The sequence below is a fragment of the Monodelphis domestica genome, chromosome 1 (assembly GCF_027887165.1).
Source record: "Monodelphis domestica isolate mMonDom1 chromosome 1, mMonDom1.pri, whole genome shotgun sequence".
NCBI lineage: Eukaryota > Metazoa > Chordata > Mammalia > Didelphimorphia > Didelphidae > Monodelphis > Monodelphis domestica.
This window is the reverse complement of record NC_077227.1, coordinates 1110621-1130300: the sequence shown is the minus strand read 5'-3', so window position 1 is coordinate 1130300 and position 19680 is coordinate 1110621. Positions and strand designations below refer to the sequence as shown.

The window sequence follows — 19680 nt, the reverse complement described above, 5'->3', positions numbered from 1 at the left end:
TATACCAAGAGAACTCAGAACAAAGTCGGTGCTCATAAATTGGGGAATGGCTAAGCAAATTATGGCAAGTGAAAATAATGGAATATTATTATGCTATGAGAAAAGATGAACATAAGTATAGAGAAACATGGAAAGATCTATATGAACTGTTGTAGAGTGAGGTAGGCAGTCATAAACCAATATACACAATGATTACAACCATGTAAGTGGAAAGAAGCAACAACACCAAAAAAAATTTATAAATGAAAATTGTGAAATTATATAGAATGTTTGGCCCCTAAAAAGAGATATAAGAAGTCACCTTTGCATGAACCTTTCCAGAAATATGAGTGTCCATGGGGGTAGGACAATGAATATAAATCATTTTGCATTGTTTTGTTCTTATTATTATATTAGTTAGTTTTTGGACATGTTTTCCCCTAGTTTTCTTTTTCTTATGAAATTATTTGTGATAATGATGACTCTCAGAGAGGGGGAGAGGGAAGGATATAAGGGGTGGGATCAAGGCAATGTAAAGCAAAATATATTAATCTATTTAAGAAAAAAAACCTAACTAAACTATACTAACTAGGTTACTAAACTAAAGTTTACTAAACTGTCAATCATAGCTAGGTTTGCACTTTTCCGTTTTTGCACATTGCAAGCCTTTCCATCCTTTATCACATTCCCCCCTATTGCACAAATCAAAAATCGTGTTGGAAACACGATTTTTGAATTTCGACACAGTCTAAAATACTTACCAGTTGCCTAAACTAAGAAATCTACCCAAAATAGCAACCAACCTGCACTCAACTATCTCACTCCAACGTACACTAACCTATTCTAAGGAATTGTAACAAGGGAAAAGGAAAAGGAAAAACAAAGTAAATGACGAACAAGTACAAAGTCAATCAGAAGCCAAACCAGAACAGCAAATAACACCAAACAGATGAACGTAACGTCCGTGCAAATATCAAACGTAAAATACTCTTTTATCAGCTAAACAGAACAATGTACTAGCATTGTAGTACGTTAACATTCAACTTAGAGAAAAAATTTGAACATTACAATAAACACAACATTGCATAAGTTTTACTTTGAGCATCAAACTCACTTACGCAAATACATGTAACAGAAGATATTAATGAGCTACGTACATTATTTACATATATACATGACACATGCAGACATATACACATATGTTACACATATGTACATACACACGTATGATCACCTCATATTTACATAGTTTACATAGAAGCATATACTATAATATAATTAATTTGCAATCCTATTATATACCCTATTTACATATATTTACATATTTGTTTACAATTTTGTTTGATAGGTGCTGTCATGTTGTTTGTGTTGTGTAATGTATGAGGCAGTGCAGGTCAGTATCTAGTTTCCCTACTTTATCTTATCTAATTTTCCCGAACTTCCAATACTTCTCCTAACCAAAGTTCGATACCTAAACTGACTCCCAGGATGTAGGTACATTTTGTTAGTAAATAACCCGTCTATAGCTAATCGTCACACTGTTGGTACCCTCCTAACTATACATTATTTCACTCATTTAAGCAGTGATTCAATGTAACCGAGCCATGTTTCTGTCTGTGTTTGCTTTACTATGTTGCTACTTTTGCTGTCATCTTGTTTTGCCATTTAAACGTCCGTGTTACTGTTATATAAGATTATGTTACTGTTGTATGCCACATCCTCAGCCCTACTGCCTTCCTCTTGAATCTCCTTCTGCAGTCCCATAGAAGTAAACATACTGGCGTTTGTATGTGAATAAGCGCTGTTATTATTTACTATCATCCATTACCCAGAGTAGAAAATCATCCGTCCATTTATCCTGTGATCCTCTTCATTGCAAATTTCCCAAAGGCTTAAATCCATAAGTTCTCAGCCTTTCATCAATGTCCATTCATTCCTGAATTCTCTTCATCTGCATCGTCCTCTTCTATCCTCTTCCGCAGGAATGGGCCTCTCCCTACTGCTCTATTTGACTGATGATCCTATCTTCCTGCGATCTCTTCTTCATTTTCTTCTTCCTCAGTGCTTTGCACATTTTCACTATTTATACCGTGTGCTAATTTTATATGTGAACAATGATACCAGGAATCTCTACCCAAAACTTTTACTGAAGATGGAGGAACCAACGCAGGAAGGGCCTAACCAACCTTCCTGTGTTACGCTGATGTTTGAGCAAAATTCTTTACATACACCGTGTCTCCTGGTTTGTGACTGGAGAGAATGATCCAAAGGACCAATTTGAATTCATACTCCCATATCGTGTAATTCTTTTAGTCTTTGTTGTAAAGCACTTAAGTAGGAAGCGAGGTGACAATCTCCTCCTAAGAGAGATGTATAGATAGTCTTACAAGGTTTTGCCTGTAGTGGAGCATGTCCAAAGAGCATTTCATAGGATGATATATGCAAATCTGCTCTTGGTCTCCTACGTAGGGAAAACAAAGCTATGGGAAGAATCTCTGGCCATTTGAGATGAGCTTCAGCAAAGAGCTTCCCCACCATAGTCTTTAGTTCCTTATTCATGCGCTCCACTAGCCCTGAACTTTGGGGATGATACGGCACATGAGATGTTGGTGTTATTCCCAGATTTTCATAGACTCTTTTCAGGATGTCTTGAGTGAAATGGGATCCTTTATCAGAGTCTATTGTTGATGGTACTCCAAATCTAGGTATAATTTCCTTAAGCAACACTTTCACCACAAAGCTAGCTGTATTTGTATTTGATGGAAAAGCTTCAGGCCATTTAGTTAATCTATCAACAATTACCAAGCAAAACTTGTATCTTCCAGCTTTCCCCATGCTGATGTAATCAATCTGCAAACTCTCAAATGGACAATATGCTAAAGGTCTACCTCCTAAACCTTTCTGTCTGAATGCCCCTTGATTGAATTTTTGGCAAATAGAACAGAAGCCAACTGGCAATGGACATTGTTTTTCCAGGCAATGAGGGCCTGAACTAGGAGGATGCCTGAGGCCATGTGTGCTATCCCTTGGTCCTTCCTTTTAAAAGAGGATTTGGGCCAGAAGTCATGGAGAGATGTTCTGCCTGACTGGTGAATGAATTGGATTTAAGGGAGGAAGAGTTTCACACAGTTGGCAGCCTTTGGGATGGCTACATGGCTCAGAGGATATAGAGCCAAGCTGGAGATGGGAGGTTGTGGGTTCAAATGTGGCCTCAGACACTCCCTAGCTGTGTGACCCTGGGCAAGTCACTTAGTTGCCATTGCCTAGCTCTTCCTGCTCCTCCATCTTGGAACTGATGTTAAGACAGAAGGTAGAGGCTCAAAAATCAAGCATCGCCCGATTCGAACTCTAGGCCAGGACACTGTTATTTGAGAATTGATTGGGGCAAATCTGGTACTGTTGGGGACCCAATTCTGCTTGGCATGAGGCTCGAGAGCCCTGCTGATATGTGTTAGATTTTAAATGGTTGAAGGCCTTAAACTGTAACAGTTAAAAGAGTGATGTTGTAAACTGTAGTGAGTTAAAATGGTGGAAGATATAAATTGTGATAGATATAAGAGAGGGTGAGTAAATTTGACCGCAAAAATATGTTTCACTACAGTGTCTTGGTTTTTAAATCAAATATAAGGTGGTCGCCAGGAAAACATTCCCAATTATTCAAATACCCAAGTCAACTGGGTTTTATAGAGATTTTAATTAATACAAATGTGGAATTAAAGAAAAGAGAGAAAGAGAGAAAAAGGAAATAAGTATGAAGGGCCTTAAGCCAACATGGCCTAGACCTGAGTCTTAAGGGAGAGAGATCAGTCAGTCAGTCTTTTAACACTCACCACAAGGTCTGTCTAAGCAAGGATTCTAGTGACACCAGGCCAGCTCCATCTCAGCTGACTTCACCAGAGAGAGTTCCAGCCAGAGACTGTTCCAAAGGGCCTCTCTCCAGAGCCTCCAGAGGGACAGAGTCCCCTCAGAGGAGCTCCAGCGAGACCTCCTTAGAGATTGTCCTCCAAAAGCTTCCCTTCTCCAAAGCCTCTCTCAAGAGATTCTTCCCAAGCGATCCTCATCAGAGATCCTCCAAAGGGATTTTTTTCTTCTCAAGAGATTCTGCTTTTTCTTATATAGGGGTTTTTCTCCCATGTCACCTCCCCTAAGTCCTTACATCTACCAATCACTGTAGACATTTTCCAAAGGCCTGCCCATCTGAATTCCTGCTAAGTTGACAAATCTCCTCAGTAAGTCTGAACCAGTGAAAATACAGCTGAGTCAACTAATCTCATCAAGAGAAAACTTGCCCGACCCTTTTAGGTACCTAGCATCTCATTGTATCCATTCTAAAAACAGGCCTGGCTCAAAGAACTCCTTGCCTTATTATAAGCACGGGTCCAAGTACTTTCATTGTTTAGCAAGGAGTTTTCTCCCCTAAAGCAGTCTTAAGTACGGGTGGAGTAGAGGTCCTCCCATTTCTGATCCTGGCAAGTTCTCACATCAAAATGGGGAATGTTTCCCAGTAGGGAATTTGTTCCAATGGAGGATTCCTCAATGTGGAAATTTTTAACATTCACAAGTCTGAGAAATTTCAAGATTTACATATGGGGCCTTTAGCCAGTTAGCTACTCACTGAAGCAGAGATGGGGTGTGTTCCAATTGCCATTGAGCTGGCTGTGGGGGGGATGGGGACATGCCGTGTGTGCCCATGTGTGCCCACCCCTGAGTCAAAGGGGAGGCTATTTAATGTCGTGTCAGTTTGGCTGGGGCTGCCACCCTGGGTCCATCCCACCCTAACTGGTGAGGCCCAGAGTTGGCACCCTATCAGTGTTTGTCCCCAGTGCCGGGTACCAGGCCATAACTGCCATCCCACGGGATCCCCTGCCAACTCCTGCCTCCTAAGCAGCTTCCCAGGTCGTGTCCCATCCCCACATCCAAGCACTAGCTCTAGAAGCAGAGATCAGGGGGTCAGTCTTGCTCCTGGCATGGGTGTGTCATTCAGTGCTCCTGAGGCTGTACTCATCCCCCTCCCCAAAGGAATGTCAGTTTCTCCAGGGCAGAAGCTTGGCCCACCCTCAGAATCCCTTTTCCCAGCTCTTTTTAAAGGGAAAGAAAAGAATCAGAAAAAGCAATCACCAGGCACCCCAGGGAGGGCCCGCCCTGTGCCAAGGGGAGGGGGGGGGGCTGGGCTCCTCAGGCAAGCCCTGATCCACTTAATGCCTTAAGAAGGGCCAGTCCGGGACCCACCTCCCGGCAGCCCAGCAGGAGTCACTGAAGTGGGCTCTTTGGGAGCTAGAACACTGGATGGGTTGCAGCCATTCTTGAAACCCATAGAAGGAAAATACACTTAAAGAGAGTGATGAGACAGCTGGCCATGGGCTGGGAGAAAAGTAAAGGAGGCTCCAGGGGTGGATGGGTCCTGGGTTCCAATCTGACCTCAGACATTCCCTAGCTGTGTGACCCTGGGCAAGTCACTTCACCTCAGTGGCCTAGACCTTGCCACTTCTCTGCCTTGGAACCAGCCCTCTGACTATTGGTTCCAAGGCAGAAGGGAAGGGTTCAAAAGGAAAAGAAAATCAAAATGATTCCCACATGAATGGGCAGAAGAGATGGGGGCGGTTCTGCTGGAGAAGAGCGGAAGGACTGGAATCCAGAGCCTTGGCCAGAAGACCTAGAGAACGAAGTAAAAGGAGGAGCTACAAGGAGGCTGTGGGGTGGGGCACTGGCAGAGGCAGGAGGAAGAAGCCAGGGGTCTTCCCACCCGTGCCCAGGGTGCCCAGGGGCCCGAGATCCCACGACTAAAAGACTGGGCAGTGCCCGTGCCCGGGAGGGCGGGGCCAAGTGGACTCGGACTCCGGGCTTTCGGCCCTTGGGGCGGGGCGGGGCGGAGGGGAGCCTGTGCTCCGCCCCAGAGCTTGGCCAGGAGCTCCGGGTGATGGGCTTATCCCGGAGGCAATGATCTGGGTACTGAGTGGGGCCAAGTACTCCGGGCCGCAGCGTCGTCTCGGCTTGCGGCCGCCTTGACGCCCCCCGACCCTCCCCGCTCCTGACGCCCCCGGCCACTTCGGCCATGAGCCCGCGGAGGCTGCATCTGCCCTGTGTGCCCGCCCCGGTGTACCGCGCCCAGAGCTCCCGCGGCCAAGCGTTGGCCGCGCCTCGGGCGCCCGAGAACGGGGAGACCCCGCCAGGGCAGCTCGAGGCGGCGGGGAGCGCTTGGAGAGCCGATCGCTCTTCGAGGCCTGCTCACCCTCCTCCGGCCCCCCAGGCCTCGGACCCCGGCCGCGCCGGAACCGGACGGTGTTTTCCTCGAGCCAAGTCAGCACCTTGGAGAGGGCCTTCCAGGGGACTCGCTACCTGAGCGCGGGCCTCGCGGCCTGGCTGGCCCAGGAGCTGCGAATCCCCACGGCGCAGGTGGGTGGGGGAGGTCTCCCGGGATCCCCGGGCGCCGCGTCGTGGGGTGCTCGTGCCTCGGCCACGCTCGAGTGCCTCAGTTTTCTCATCTGGAAAATGGCTCCAGTGACAGGCCCTACCTGGGCTGCTGGGAGGGGATTGTCACGTGCCGGTGCTTCGGGGAATGGCTCTCCTTTGGATCTCCCCGTCTCCGGGCCAGCGTGGCGCGCGGCTCCCTCCTCCTCCGCCCGGGTCTCTTCCTTGGCGAGCTCCTGGCCCGACGGCCTCCTTCTATTCCGGATGCTCTGGGGATCCGGATCTCCCCTGGCGAGCCCCCTGGCTGCCCGGGACGTCCGTCCCAGAAACGGGAAATCAGGTGGTCCCTAGTGCAGTGGGCGCCTCGTCCATCGGGGGGCGCTGCGGAACTGCAGGGCCAGGCCCAGGCCAGGCGGGAGTCTGCAATCAGTGTCCTGGGAGGCCTTTCCCTTTTGTGTCCCTCTTAAAGCACCAGCTGCTCCCAGAGGCCCCGGCCCTTGGCCCAGGGCCAAGCTCTAGCCCTTTCCTGATTCCAGACTACTGTAGTACTTCTGTTTTCCCCAAGTTAAGGCGGCTGAAGTGACCTACCCAGGGTCACACAGCCAGGAAGCCATCGAGGGCAGAATGGAGGCCGGGCGGCACCCTATCCACGCATGGTGGATGATGGAATGATGATGGCCATCATTCACAGCTGATCAACCTTGTAAAAACTAGCCATTTTACTATGGGCTCATCTTTAACACTCAGGCCACATGCTCACCGCCTCTGCCTGGGAATCCAGGATTTCCTCCAGGGGCTTCTTCTGCACTGGGGATTCCTTTCCATTTGGTCTTTCCTTCAGCGATCAGGATCTCCCAGGCACACTGTTTCCCCACCCGGGGCTTACCTGACTCCTGCTTCTCCCTCCCACTGTCCTCATGTGGAGATATGGAGAGGAGCAGCCGGGGTGGAGACAGTGGAGGGGGCCTCCCCCCTCCCAGTGGGGGAAGCCTTCGTAAGGTGCCAGCATGACCCCCCTCCAGGAGCCATGATTTCTTGTGCCTTGGTTTCCCCAGGGACGTCACCTGTCAGTCCCTTTCCGGATCTCAGGGCTACCCAAGTGCCAAGGAGAGATGCCACTTCTGTGGCTCAGGAAATCTTCAATCCCTGAGACCTAGAAGTCGCCCCCTTTGGGGGGAGCCATGACCCTCCCCAAGTCTTCTGGCCCCTCAACTACGCTGTCAGAGACTGGCCCAGACCCAGACCCTGAATAACAGATCATTGGGGGGTTCAAGCAGGAAGCCCTGTGGTTACCCCCTCTAGCAGGCTGGCCCTCCAGAGTCTGGGGGCTGAGGCTTCTCGGCCTGGATCCTTCTGGCTTGCCAACTGCCTGTTAGTTCCTGCTCTTAAGCTAACTCAACTTGAAGGGAGAGAGACAGAGAGAAACCCTTGGCAGGGATCTGTGGACAGACCCACTGAGGACTTTGGGCTGCTGGCACAAAGGGTGGGGTTGGAGGTGTGCAGGGGTTCCTGAGGGACAGAAGATGATTGGCCTTGGCTCTCCCCCACTGTAACAATCAGGGGAGAGCCAGATCCAATCTTCACCCTAAATCTGCAAGGGAATAGGTTTCTCCTGGGCTTCTGGGGATCCACGTCTCTCCTCTCCTTCCCCAAGCCAGAAGTGAGTTTGTCTGTTGAATCTCCAGCCTCTGCTCCTTCCTTAGAACTTCCAGTTTGTCTTTCCCTTCCCCTGCTCTTCCTTCCAGAGATGATCTCTTGGCCACATAAAATGTCTCTTCTCTTCTTTTACAGCGTCAGATTGAACTTCCCCATCTAAATGGATGGAAATGTAATCAATCCCTCTGAGCCCCTGCCTCTCCTCCTCACCTCCATCCCTTTGCTAATCAATGAACCTCAAGCGATGACTTGGAAATTCCTTCACCCAGGTAGTAGAGACAGAGAAGCTGGCCTTCTCAGGCTTCAAGAACCCAGTTGAATACATGGGAGGCTAATCTAGTCCCCTCTTCACCCCCTTTTAGGTCAGGATCTGGTTCCAGAACCGAAGGAAGAAACTCAAGAGGCAGCTCGAGGAGCAGGCGCCATTCCGCACTCCACCTCCCTCGAACCCTTTCCAGGCTTTGGTCCACCCTGTGGAGAGATGGCAGCCAGACTATCACACCTTACCTCTTCTACGGGATCAGCAGACCTCAGCCCATCTATGTGCCTGGGCCCCTGGCTTTGGCCAGTCATCTCTTCCGGCCTTGGGATTACCACTGCCTTATTTCCATCCAAACAGGTCATCAGAGTCTTTGGGTGAATTCTAGTGTCCAGCTCAAAGCTCTAAAGCCTGCCTAAAACTGGGCAGCCCTTTGGCTCGCCAATACCACCACTAGGTCTGTATCCCAAAGGGATCCATGGTGGGGAAAGGCCCTACTTGGACAAAAAGGCTTCCAGCTCAGCAAAGAGCTGGAAATGGTTAGAATTAAAACTGATCTTGGAGCCTTCTATTCCGTTGATAACTATTTGTTTGTAAAAGAGAGAGAAAGGAAGTCTTTCTAACTACTACCACAGCCCCCCGGCCACTCGGCCTCCCAACCAGCCTGGGCCTTGGCACAGGTCTGGCCAGACAGAGAGCGAACTTTGCCATACAGGGTGGGTGGGAGCAGAGCCAAAAGACCTCGAGTTCCCACTCACCCTGCCTCACATACGCCAGTGACGGTCCACCTCGCTGGCTTTCTGATTGGGCAGTCTGGCGCAAGTGTTCAGACATCCAGACACATAACCACGCCGTGCCACTTGCCATGTCAGGCGAGGCTTCAGCTGGCCACGTGGTCTCCCGGCCCGTAACTTGGCCATGGTGCCAGCTAGTGGTTATATTTTCATGTGAATTTCCCACAAAACTGGAGAGACGGCCATCAGTTGGGGAATGACTAAGTAAGCTGTGGCAGGTGATGGAAATGGAAGAATGTTACTGCATCATAAGAAACGACAAACACGGCGATCACGGAGAACCTGGGAAGACTTATATGAACTGAAGCAAAGGGAAGTGAGCAGAACCAGGGGAATGTTGTACGCAGCAACAGCAACAGCGTATGAGGATCGACTGTGAACGACTTAACTATTATAGCCAAGACAGCTCCGCGGACTCCTGAGGAAAAAGGATCTCCACTCTCCAAAAAGGAGCAGATGGAGGCCAAATGCACAGCATTCTTCACTTTATTTCCTCCATGAATTTTTCTCTAGTGAAAGTGGTGTGGGTCTTGTTCCACAATGTGGTGAACACAGACATGTGTATCTCATGATAACACACGCATGACCTGTGTCATATTACCTGCCTTTTGGGGGAGGAAGGAGGACAAGAATATGGTTCACAAAATGTCAGAAAATGAATCTTAAAAACTCTTATCAACATGGAATCAGGAATTTTTTTTCAATGCTCTGGAGCCTGAAAGAACCTCAGAGGCCTTCTAGTCCAGCCCCTTCATTTTACCCTTGTGGACACAGAGGTCCGGGGGGCTGGCTCACCCCGGAAAGGACTTTGTGTGACCATATGACCATGGGAAAGTCACTTAATATCACTGGGCTAAATGAATAGCGGCACAGAGAAGTAATAGGATAATACTGGGCCAGAAGAAAGGGAGGGCATAAGGATGGGTGTGGGGAAACCTGGGAAGATGTGTATGCATTGATCCTGGGTGAGATGACCCAAAGCAGAACTGTGAAGGCTAATGACTTTGCCAGACAACGCAGTGGCCAACCACGACTCAGAGATTTGCTGATGAAACCTATTGGCTGCCTCCTAACAGTAATTGGAGCAGTTGAAGACCTGAGTTTTGTGATATGCCCAATGTGGTGAGTTGTTTTGGCATTGTTCATTAGAGAGGTTTTGTCATTTTTCTCAAGTGTAGAAGGGGAGGAAGGAAAGAGTTTGAGGGTTTGGGTCCTCCTCTGAAAGAGAAGAGAACAAAAGGCAAGCAAGAAGGAAGGACGTCCAAGAAGAACAGCTTGCAAAGGTACTGATGGAATTTATTACCCACTTGAAAAGGAGCTCAGATTGCCACCAAGAATCACCTACCAGTGAAACTGAGCATAACCCTTCAGGGGACAAAAAGGGCATTTGATGAAACGCAGGACTTTCAAGCATTCCTGATGAAAAGCCCAGAGCTGAAGCGAAAATCTGACTCTCAAATACAAGACTCAAGAGAAGCATAAAAAGGAAACAGGAAAGAGGAGTCGTCAGGGATTCAATAGGGTTAAACTGTTTACATTTCTACACAGGAAGATGATTCTTATCACTCTTGAGAACTTCAATGTCATTTCAAATGAATAATTTTGATTATATTAAGTTAAAAAGGTTTTGTACAAACAAAACGAATGCTACCAAGATTAGAAGGAAGCATCAAACTGGGGGGGGGGGGGCGGAGGATGTATAACATATTTCTCTGATAAAGGTCTCATTTCTCAAATATATAAGAAACTAAATGGAAGGGGTTAAAATGAAAAGGTTGGCCTAGGCTGTTCAAGAGAGGGGTCGCCAGGAGTTCTTATTCCACTCCAAATGACTTCTTATGGTCATTTATTGACAAAAGAATGAAAGTAAGAAAATCTGAGAGCAGATATTTACTCCAGCCTGGTCTGAACCAGGCAGGGCTTAAGAGGCCCCAGCAAAGGGGTCCCAGAGGTAAACAAAAACAAGGGTTTTAGCCAGGAGGTCTCCTCCAAGGCGAGGGGCCTCTCCGGAGGCTAGTACCTTCAGGAACTCGGGGAAGAAGTCAGTCTTTTCACTCCCCCACGTGGTAGTCCAAAGGGAGAGATTTAAGAACAATCTCACCAAGTCCAGGGTCTCAGGTCCAGGTAGAAAATCCTTTCATCATCCTCTAATTTGAGCTTGGAACTCCGAAATGAATGAAGAACTGCACTCACAGGAAGTTGTAACTGCTTCTAAAGACACTTCTTTGCATCACTTCCTGTGCCTTCCTCTACTTTTATGTGGACCAATTATAGTTTTGCTTAGGACTGCCCAGGGGGCAATCAGGGGTTTCTGATTCATCACCTACTTTCACACACATGAGTCACAGACCTCCCCCACTTAAGGATAAGTGGGTTGTATAGGGACTCTGATGCATTGTTGGTGGAACTGTGAATGGATCCAACCATTCTGGAGGGCAATTTGGAACTATGCCCAGAGGACGCTAAAAGAATACTTTGATCCAGACATACCACTAATAAGTCTATATCCCAAAGAGCTTTTTAAAAATGGGAAAGGATCTGTTTGCACAAAAATATTTCTAGCTGTGCTTTTTGTGATGGCAAAAATTTGGCAACTGAGGGAATGTCTTGATTGGGGAATGGTTGAACAATTTGTGATACATGTTGGTGATGGAATACTATTGTGCTGTGAGAAATGATGAGCAAAATGATTTCAGAAAGGGCTGGAAAGAGCTCTCATGAACTGATGTGGAGTGAGAGGAGCAGAACCAGGAGAACATTGTACACAGGAACTGAAACATTGTGGCCCAATCAAATGTAATTGACTTGCAGCAATGCAATGACCCAGGACAATCCTGAGGAACTTATGAGAATGAAACTAACCACATCCAGAGGAAGAACTGGGGGAGCAGAAATGCAGAAGAAAAACACAGGATTGATCACTTATTGCTTATATGGGTATAGGATGTGGGGTTTTGGTTTTAAAAGGTTGCTCTATTACAAAACTGAATAATATAGAAATGGGTTTTGAGTGATAATTCATGTATGACCCTGGGGAATTGCTCGTCAGCTTTGGGAGGGGGGAGAGAAGAGGGGAGGGAAAAATCATGAATCATGGAACCATGGACAAAATAACTTTTAAAAGAACTTTGTCATTCTCTAAACGAACACTCTAATGCAAATATTATCAACAAAGCAATGGGTTCAAATCAAGAAAACATCTAATGCCCAGTGGACTTACGCGTCGGCTATGGGGGGTGGGGGGAGGAAAAGAAAATGATCTATGTCTTCAACGAATAATGCTTGGAAAGGATAAAAAAAGAAAAGAATCCATCAGCTGCTGTTCCTGTTTTCCCAGGGCAGTGCTGCTTAAACCTTTTGGTCTCAGAACCAATTTGCACTCTTAAAGATTGTTGAAGCACTTCCTCAAAAGCTTTAGTATATTGGGGTTCTGTCTATTGATATTTAATATATTAGAAATGAAAACTTTTGTATGATCATGAAAACAATGTTTGCTTCCAGGCCTGTCTGGAGGGCATTCCTTAAGGTTCTTAGAACACTTTTTGACATCTATTGTCCTAGAAAAAGGGTTGGCAGCTTTCTAAGGGAAAAATGGTTTGGGGGGCCAGGAGTGGGGAGAGAAGAAGCATATTTTTATACGCAAATCTTTTTTGTAAAGATGTTTTCTTTTACCAAAAATGTAATGGCAATTTCCCACATACATTTTCTGAAGCTTTACGATACAACCCAATTGGGGGAGATCTTAGAACTGGTAAGCAATTTGATCTGGGTTATACATGCATTATTATGCAAAACCTATTTCCATATTGTTCGTTTTTGTAAGAGAACCCTCACATAAAGCTAAACCCCCCCAATAAAAACCCAAATAAACAAAAGTGAAAAAAAAAGAACTTTGTCATTATCAGGGCAATAATTAATTAATTAAAAAAAAGAAAATGAAGGGTGCGAAAGAGGAAGGCCCCGGGGCAAGGGTTGAGGGACGGTGTAATAAAATAAGGTAAACTGACTGGAAAGAGGGATGCCTACAGGAGCCTAAGGCTGCTTATTGATAAAGGAGGTAGAACAGAGAAATGCTGAGGGATGCCACACACACAGAGATGCTGGTACACAGGGGACACTGCTCTGGGATTTGCCCTGGAGTTTCTGCCTATTGATCCCTCCTGATTGCTGATGGATCAATCTGTTTCCTAATCCCCTCCCTCCCTCGCTCCCTCCCTTAACCAACCTCTCCCTTTCGCCTCCCTCACCTCCCAAATCTTCTTGAAGCCTTTGCTTCTTCCCTTCCTCCTGAGTGAACTATAAAGATACTCCAGTTGCTCTCTCAGTCAAGGGGTTTATTGGGATAACAGGATGGGAAACTGAGGTAAGAGGGATGAGGATTTCCCTAAAATATGGGGATGATTTTAGGAAGGTTTGTGGGAATGTTCCAGGCACAAACTGTGACTCTGAGACAGTTAGGGAGATGGAGGACAGCAGTTCGAAAACCTCTCAAATCAGCCAGGTCTCTCAGCTTAACCCCAGAAGAAACAAAGTTTAGTCTCTCCTTTTCTCCTGGCCAGCTTCCACTGCTCAGAGCCAGGGAGACAGAGACAAGTCCCCAAAGCCCAGTTTCTCTTCTCGGTGTGGCCACAAACCCCCAACTGCCCCTCCTGGGAACCTTCCGCTGGCATCCTCTTGACTGGATGTCCAGCTCTCTCTTTGTGCCTCTATCACAATCGGAGAATGGGGGTGAATTATCTCACAGGAAAGAGCTTTTATCACGGAGGGGAGATGGATGAATTGGAGACAGGAGCGTTCAAACCTTGGCTCAAAGGAGAAAACATCCGCCCTGGGGGGGGGCCTTGAAATGGATCCAACCCTAAAGGAAAGTCGGGGGGCCCAAGAGAAAAGGGGTGCATAGGTAGGGCAACAGGCAAGTTGTGGTCAGAAGCAAAACACTTGACAATGAACAAAGTGGAGGGAGAGAGGGATAAATGGGGGGACAGGAGGGAAGGCAAGACCTGGTGATCGATCGGAGTGGTGAAGACATGCAATCGCTGAGCCAGAGGTGTAAGCATCCGAGCCCCTCCCAGGCCATTCTCAGAGGAAGGGATGGGGGCCCCCTGGGGCCACGTGACAAAATCCTCACATTCACCGGGACCTGGACCAATGGACACGAGAGTGGCCCCGAGGAGGCGGGAAGTAGATAGGAACGCAGTTCGGGCCTCGGCCCACAGCGCCGCCATGGCTGGGCCTGCCCCCTCCGTGCCAGGTAGCCTTCTGTGGAACCCTCCGCGGGGAGTGGCGGCTGGCTGAGCTCTGTGTGCGGGATGCAGTCCTGCGGCGGGCCAGGAAGTGAGCAGCAGGCTGGCTCCAGGGAAGCCGAGAGTGAGGAGAGCAGAGCCGGGAGGACGCTGGAGGGCGGCCCCTGCTAGCTTCTTGGCTATTCTGACCACACGACGATCCCGGACGGTCCGAGCCGCCACCTGCCTCCCCAGGAAGAGCTGCGGGAGCAGAGCAGGGAATCCCCCCCTTCTCCATCTGGTGGCTTCTTCCACGGGGGAGGACGTCTGCCTGGAAAGCCCCTGTCCGATGGCTTTCCACCCTGTGCGGGGTGGGGGCTCCCCGTTAAAAACGGGGTGTTCGAGTGTAATGGAGGGCAAATTCCGCCTTCTTTCAAGGGGGAGGAAGGGAGTGGCGCGGCGGCCTCCGTCCCCTGGCCCGCCAGCAGGTGCTTCTCCTCTGAGGGCTGCTCTTTGGGGCCGGAGCCCCCACTGTTTAGCCGTGGCCTCCTTGAGCCTTTGCTCCGGGTCCCACAAAACTGCCCTGGCTGCCTGCACGCCGCCCTCTGCAGTTGCAGCTCCTGTCATCGGATTTCGCCGCATTCAGAGAAAACTTTGGCTGCCGGTCCGGGCCAAGGGAGGCCCGGGACAAGGAGGCACGGAGCCAGGACAGTCGGCAGTCCGGCTCTTGGGCCTCGGGGATCCCCACGGCTGGACTCCCGGCCTCAGGACGCGCCTGGACGTGCGCCTGCTTTCTGAGAGCCGCCCGCCTCTTGTCTTCCTGGCCCAAGCGGACTCCTCCGCGAAGGCCACAGGGACGCACAGGAGCCGCGCACAGGCCTTCGGGCCCTGGACAGACGGAGCTGCCTGGACCGCTCTGCCCCGGCACGTCCCATCCTTCGAAGAGATGGTGTTCCCCGAAGGGGCGAGGCTGCCCCCCGCTCCAGGCCGTCCCCCCCCTCCCCGATGGAGGTCGAGCCTGGACGGAGGCTCTTCTGGAGGAGAGCAGAAACGTCCGCCCCGGCGCCATGTTGATGGGGGAGGCACCCCTCGGGGCCGTTCCTCTCTTTCCCCCCTCAGCACTCGGAGCAGCCTCCTTCCCGGCCTGCCTCTGAGTGAGGCTGCAGGAACAGCTTGGCCTCGGGGGAGCCGCCCTATCGGAGCCCTCTCCCTGCCCCCTGACACGCCCTTTTCTTAAACGGGTCGGACTCCCCCCCGGACCCTGGACGCCCAAGCAGGCCTTCAGACCATCAGCTGCTGCCAGATGGGCTCTGGCCGTCTCGGACCCAATCTTTGGGCACGTGGCCCAAGAGAATCATCTCTGCTAAGTCCCGAGTGCGAGAGAAGCCGGGGAGGCCGGAATCCCCCCAGGGAGATGCCAGAGACAACAGGAAGCGGGTGGGGGCTACCTGGCCAGCCCTGTCCCAGCAGCACAGAGGGGCGCTCTTTGGGGGAGAGGGGGGAGAGAAGAGAGGCCGGACACTGCCACAGAGGGGCCTCGGACAGGGGGCGGACCCGAGCGACGGAAGACGCAGACAAAACAGCCGTACGCCCCGCGCTAACTTGGGCCAGCTGAGGGCAGGCGAGATGGACGAGGGCCAGCAAGGGAGCCGAGCGGGGCCCCATCTTCAGAGGCCAAAGCCCCATTTGCAGGCAGGGCCCAACTCACAGAGCAACAGGCCTGGAGTGGGGAAGACCTGGGTTCAAATCCTGCCTCAGATGCTTGCCAGAAGTGTGACCCTGGGCACGTGACTCTGTTTGCCTCAGTTTCCTCACCTGTAAAATGGGGACCATCCTAATGCCCGCCTCCCAGGGTCGTGTTTGTAAGGCCATGTGACGATAGAGTGCCCGTGTGACTTGGGCCGACTCCTCTCGGGCTCTCCGTCCATGACCGGCTGCCTTTATCGGCAGTGCCGGGGCCAGAGGGAGGGCAGAAAAGAGACGTGGCACCAGCCACGGGCCAGAGGCCACGAGGAGCAGACCTCCACGTTCTGGCTGCCCGAGGAGGGGACAAAGGGGCGCAGGGGAGATGGCAGCGTGCTTAGCTGGTGGGCCGGGGGAGGACACTCGGCCTGGTCCTTGCTGGCTCCAGACCCTCGTCTCTGGGCTCCCTCCCTCCCTCCCTCCTTTGGCTCCCAGCTTCCGGGGCTCAGCACAGAGCCTGGCACAGCAGGGGCGCGTTTTCTCAGCCTTCACCTTCCCTCCTAGAATCAGTGCTGGCTACTGGTTCCAAGGCAGGAGAGCCCGAAGGGGCCTGCCAGGATCCCACAGCCAGGAAATTTGAACCCAGGACTTCTCATCCATAGGCCTCAATCCAGCAAGCCACCCAGCTGCCCCCCAATAGACAATAAACTTGGCTGTTCTCTCCAAACAAGTCTCTTCTCCTCCTCCCCCTCCTCCTCCTCTTCCTCCTCCCTTTTCCTTCCTCCTCCTCCCCCTACTCCTTCTTCCTCCTCCTCTTCATTCTCCTCCTTCTCCTTCCTCCTCCCCTTCCTCCTCCTTTTTCCTTCTTCTTCCTTCTTCCTCCTCCTTTTTCCTTCCTCCTCTCCCTCTTCCTCCTTTTTCCTTCCTCCTCCTTCTCCTCCTCCTCCTCCCCTTCCTCCTCCTTTTTCCTTCCTCCTCTCCCTCCTCCTCCTTTTTCCTTCCTCCTCCTTCTCCTCCTCCTCCTCCCCTTCCTCCTCCTTTTTCCTTCCTCCTCTCCCTCCTCCTCCTTTTTCCTTCCTCCTCCTTCTCCTCCTCCTCCTCCCCTTCCTCCTCCTTTTTCCTTCCTCCTCTCCCTCCTCCTCCTTTTTCCTTCCTCCTCCCCCTCCTCCTCCTTTTTCCTTCCTCCTCCTCTTCCTCCTCCCTTTTCCTTCCTCCTCCCCCTCCTCCTCCTTTTTCCTTCCTCCTCCTCTTCCTCCTCCCTTTTCCTTCCTCCTCCCCCTCCTCCTCCTTTTTCCTTCCTCCTCCTCTTCCTCCTCCCTTTTCCTTCCTCCTCCCCCTCCTCCTCCTTTTTCCTTCCTCCTCCTCTTCCTCCTCCCTTTTCCTTCCTCCTCCTCTTCCTCCTCCTTTTTCCTTCCTCCTCCTCTTCCTCCTCCCTTTTCCTTCCTCCTCTCCCTCCTCCTCCTTTTTCCTTCCTCCTCCTTCTCCTCCTCCTTCTTCCTCCTCCTCCTCTCCCTCCTCCTCTTCTCCCTCACTTCTCTTTCAAGGCATCTATGTGGGAAGTCTCATTGAGACAGACAGTAGCCAATGGGATGAGCCTGCGGGCCCCTGGGATGGAGCTTGGGGAGAAGGCAGGCCTGAGGGTGCCTATAGGAAGGAGGATGGAAGCCAGAAATCTGTCCCATCCAAGCCCTCACCGGAGGGAGAAATGATCCTCCAGGAAAACCAGGAGAGGCTTCATTCAGCTATTGGGGGGGGGGGGGAGTGGCTGATGGTGTAGCAGCTAGAATGCTGGGTTTGGAGTCAAGAAGATCTGAGTTCAAGTCCAGCCTCAGACACTGACTAGTGAGTAACCCTGGGTGAGTCCCTCAACCTGCCTCAGTTTCTCCCTCTGTAAAGTGGGGACAATAACACCTCTCCCTCTCAGGGTTCCCAAATAAGAGGATCGAAGGAGGTCACGCCACACAGTGGGTGCTCCGTAAGTGCTCGTGCCCTCCCTCCCTCCCTTTTGAGACCCGAGGGAGAGAGATGACGGAAGGAGGGAGCAAGGGGGGCCTGAGCTGCCCCTGTTGGGGTTCAGGCCGGCTTGAGGGCCCAGCGGGGGGAGGTGAGGCCTCCAAGGGAAGGAGCTACCACGAGGTTCCGTGCTCAGACGGACGAAGCCCCTCGGCCAGCTCTGGGGGCGAAGGGAGCCAGAAAGGGCCCAGCACCCGGAGATCAGGCAGGGCGACGCCAGGCAAGGGCGCACCTCCCCAGGCTGGCTCCCGGCTGGCCCTGCCAAGGCTTAGGACTAGAGGCCGCGGGCAGAGGCTGGGAGAGGTGAGAGGAGGGGAGGCCACCCAGGGGCCGCTGAGGGCCGGGCACAGGCTGGGGGATCCCCGGGGAACCGGGGTTTGCTGCCCTCGAGTGTGGGAAACACCCCAGAACAGGGCGAGGGGCTCTGGGGTCAGAGGAGGGTCGTGGGGTGCCTGACGGCTGGCTGCGGCAAGGGGGCGGCCGGGGCGTTTGTTCTCCCAACAATTCCCAGGCCCTCTGCCCAGTGGGGGGCAGCCTGGGGGGTCCCCAGACCTGAGCCCTGAGAGGCGTTTACTGGGTGCTCGTAGAGTGGGGTAGAACAAGGAGGACAGGAGAGGGTCCTTAGGGAGCACCCCCGCTGATCCCCAACAGAGGAGACTGAGGCAGCCCTGGACGTGCCCCCCTTGTCTGGCCTCAGTTTCCTCCTCTGCGGGTGAGAGGGTGCCTTCTTTCAGGGCCCAAATGTCTGCTTCTCCCCGGCTTCAGTGGGGGCCCTCAGAGCCCTGGATCCCGGGGGAGCCCCAGAAAGGAGCTTCTGGGCTTCTGCCCCCGCCGGCCCCCCCGCCCCCTCGGCCATCTCGGCACCGGAGGCTCTGCCTGTCCCCTCAGCCTTCCGGAAAGGGGGGCCTCGGCAGAGGCACGAGGGGCCGGGCCTGAGGGGTCACGCCGTGGGGGGGGAGCAGAGAGGGAGGCGAATGTGGGGGAGGGAAGGCCCGGGGCCGGGGGTGGGGGGTCCCTGCTCCAGGCATGCCCTCCCGCTGCACCCCTGGGCCCTGCTCTCCCCTCGGCCCACTCTGGTGGCCACCCCCACCCGGCCCCCTCCAAGCCCGGAAAGGAGGGACGAGGCACCGATTGGTGGGAACAGAGAAGTTTTATTGGGGTGTCAGCAGAGGAGAGGCACCCCCGGGCCTGGCCGGGGAGCAGCCCCAGCACGGACGGCTCCTGTGCCGGGTGCGAGCGTTGGCAGAGCAGCCCCCCGAGCTCGGGCGCGCCGATGGACGTCGGGCTTCGTCTCTCTCCCCTCCGGGCCGGCGAGCGCCTTCCGAAGCGTCCACCTGCGGGAGAAGCCGGGGGAGCCCCGTGAGCGGGGGGGGGGGGCCGGGGGGGGCCGGGCCGAGCCTTACCTGGCTGCTGGCGCCGCTGGCTGTCGGGCTGTCCGGAGGAGGAGCTCCGTGGCCCCATTTTCCCATGCCCTACGCCTCTTTAGATTGGACTCTCAAAGAAGTATATGCATAGGAAAAAGGAACCACGAGCACGTCTGCGCTGGCCGCCGACACAGGAGCCGCCTGGGTGCGGGCCGGGGGCAGCCGCTCGCCGGGGGGGCCGAGCGGGCTTCAGGGCTTGGGACTTTGGGCCGAGGATTCGGGTCTTACCTGGGCGCAGCGTC

At 52.2% G+C, this 19680-nt stretch overlaps 1 protein-coding gene across 1 annotated transcript; it reads left to right on the top strand.

Moving 5' to 3' along the window:
* Positions 1 to 6031: 6031 nt before the first annotated feature.
* Positions 6032 to 9518, top strand: LOC130453788 (homeobox protein HMX1-like). Its single transcript, XM_056794550.1, has 5 exons — positions 6032 to 6170; positions 6227 to 6372; positions 8406 to 8586; positions 9115 to 9209; positions 9444 to 9518. The coding sequence occupies exons 1-5, from the start codon at positions 6032 to 6034 to the stop codon at positions 9516 to 9518; spliced, it is 636 nt and encodes a 211-aa protein (XP_056650528.1).
* The last annotated feature ends 10162 nt before the right edge of the window (positions 9519 to 19680 follow it).

Excerpts from the sequence above, each read along its gene's own strand:
- LOC130453788 (XM_056794550.1), top strand. The coding sequence starts at position 6,032 with ATGAGCCCGCGGAGGCTGCATCTGCCCTGTGTGCCCGCCCCGGTGTAC. Across the intron at positions 6,373-8,405 it reads TGCGAATCCCCACGGCGCAG|GTCAGGATCTGGTTCCAGAA; the intron begins GTGGGTGGGGGA and ends ACCCCCTTTTAG. Across the intron at positions 8,587-9,114 it reads GCAGACCTCAGCCCATCTAT|TCTGGCGCAAGTGTTCAGAC; the intron begins GTGCCTGGGCCC and ends CTGATTGGGCAG.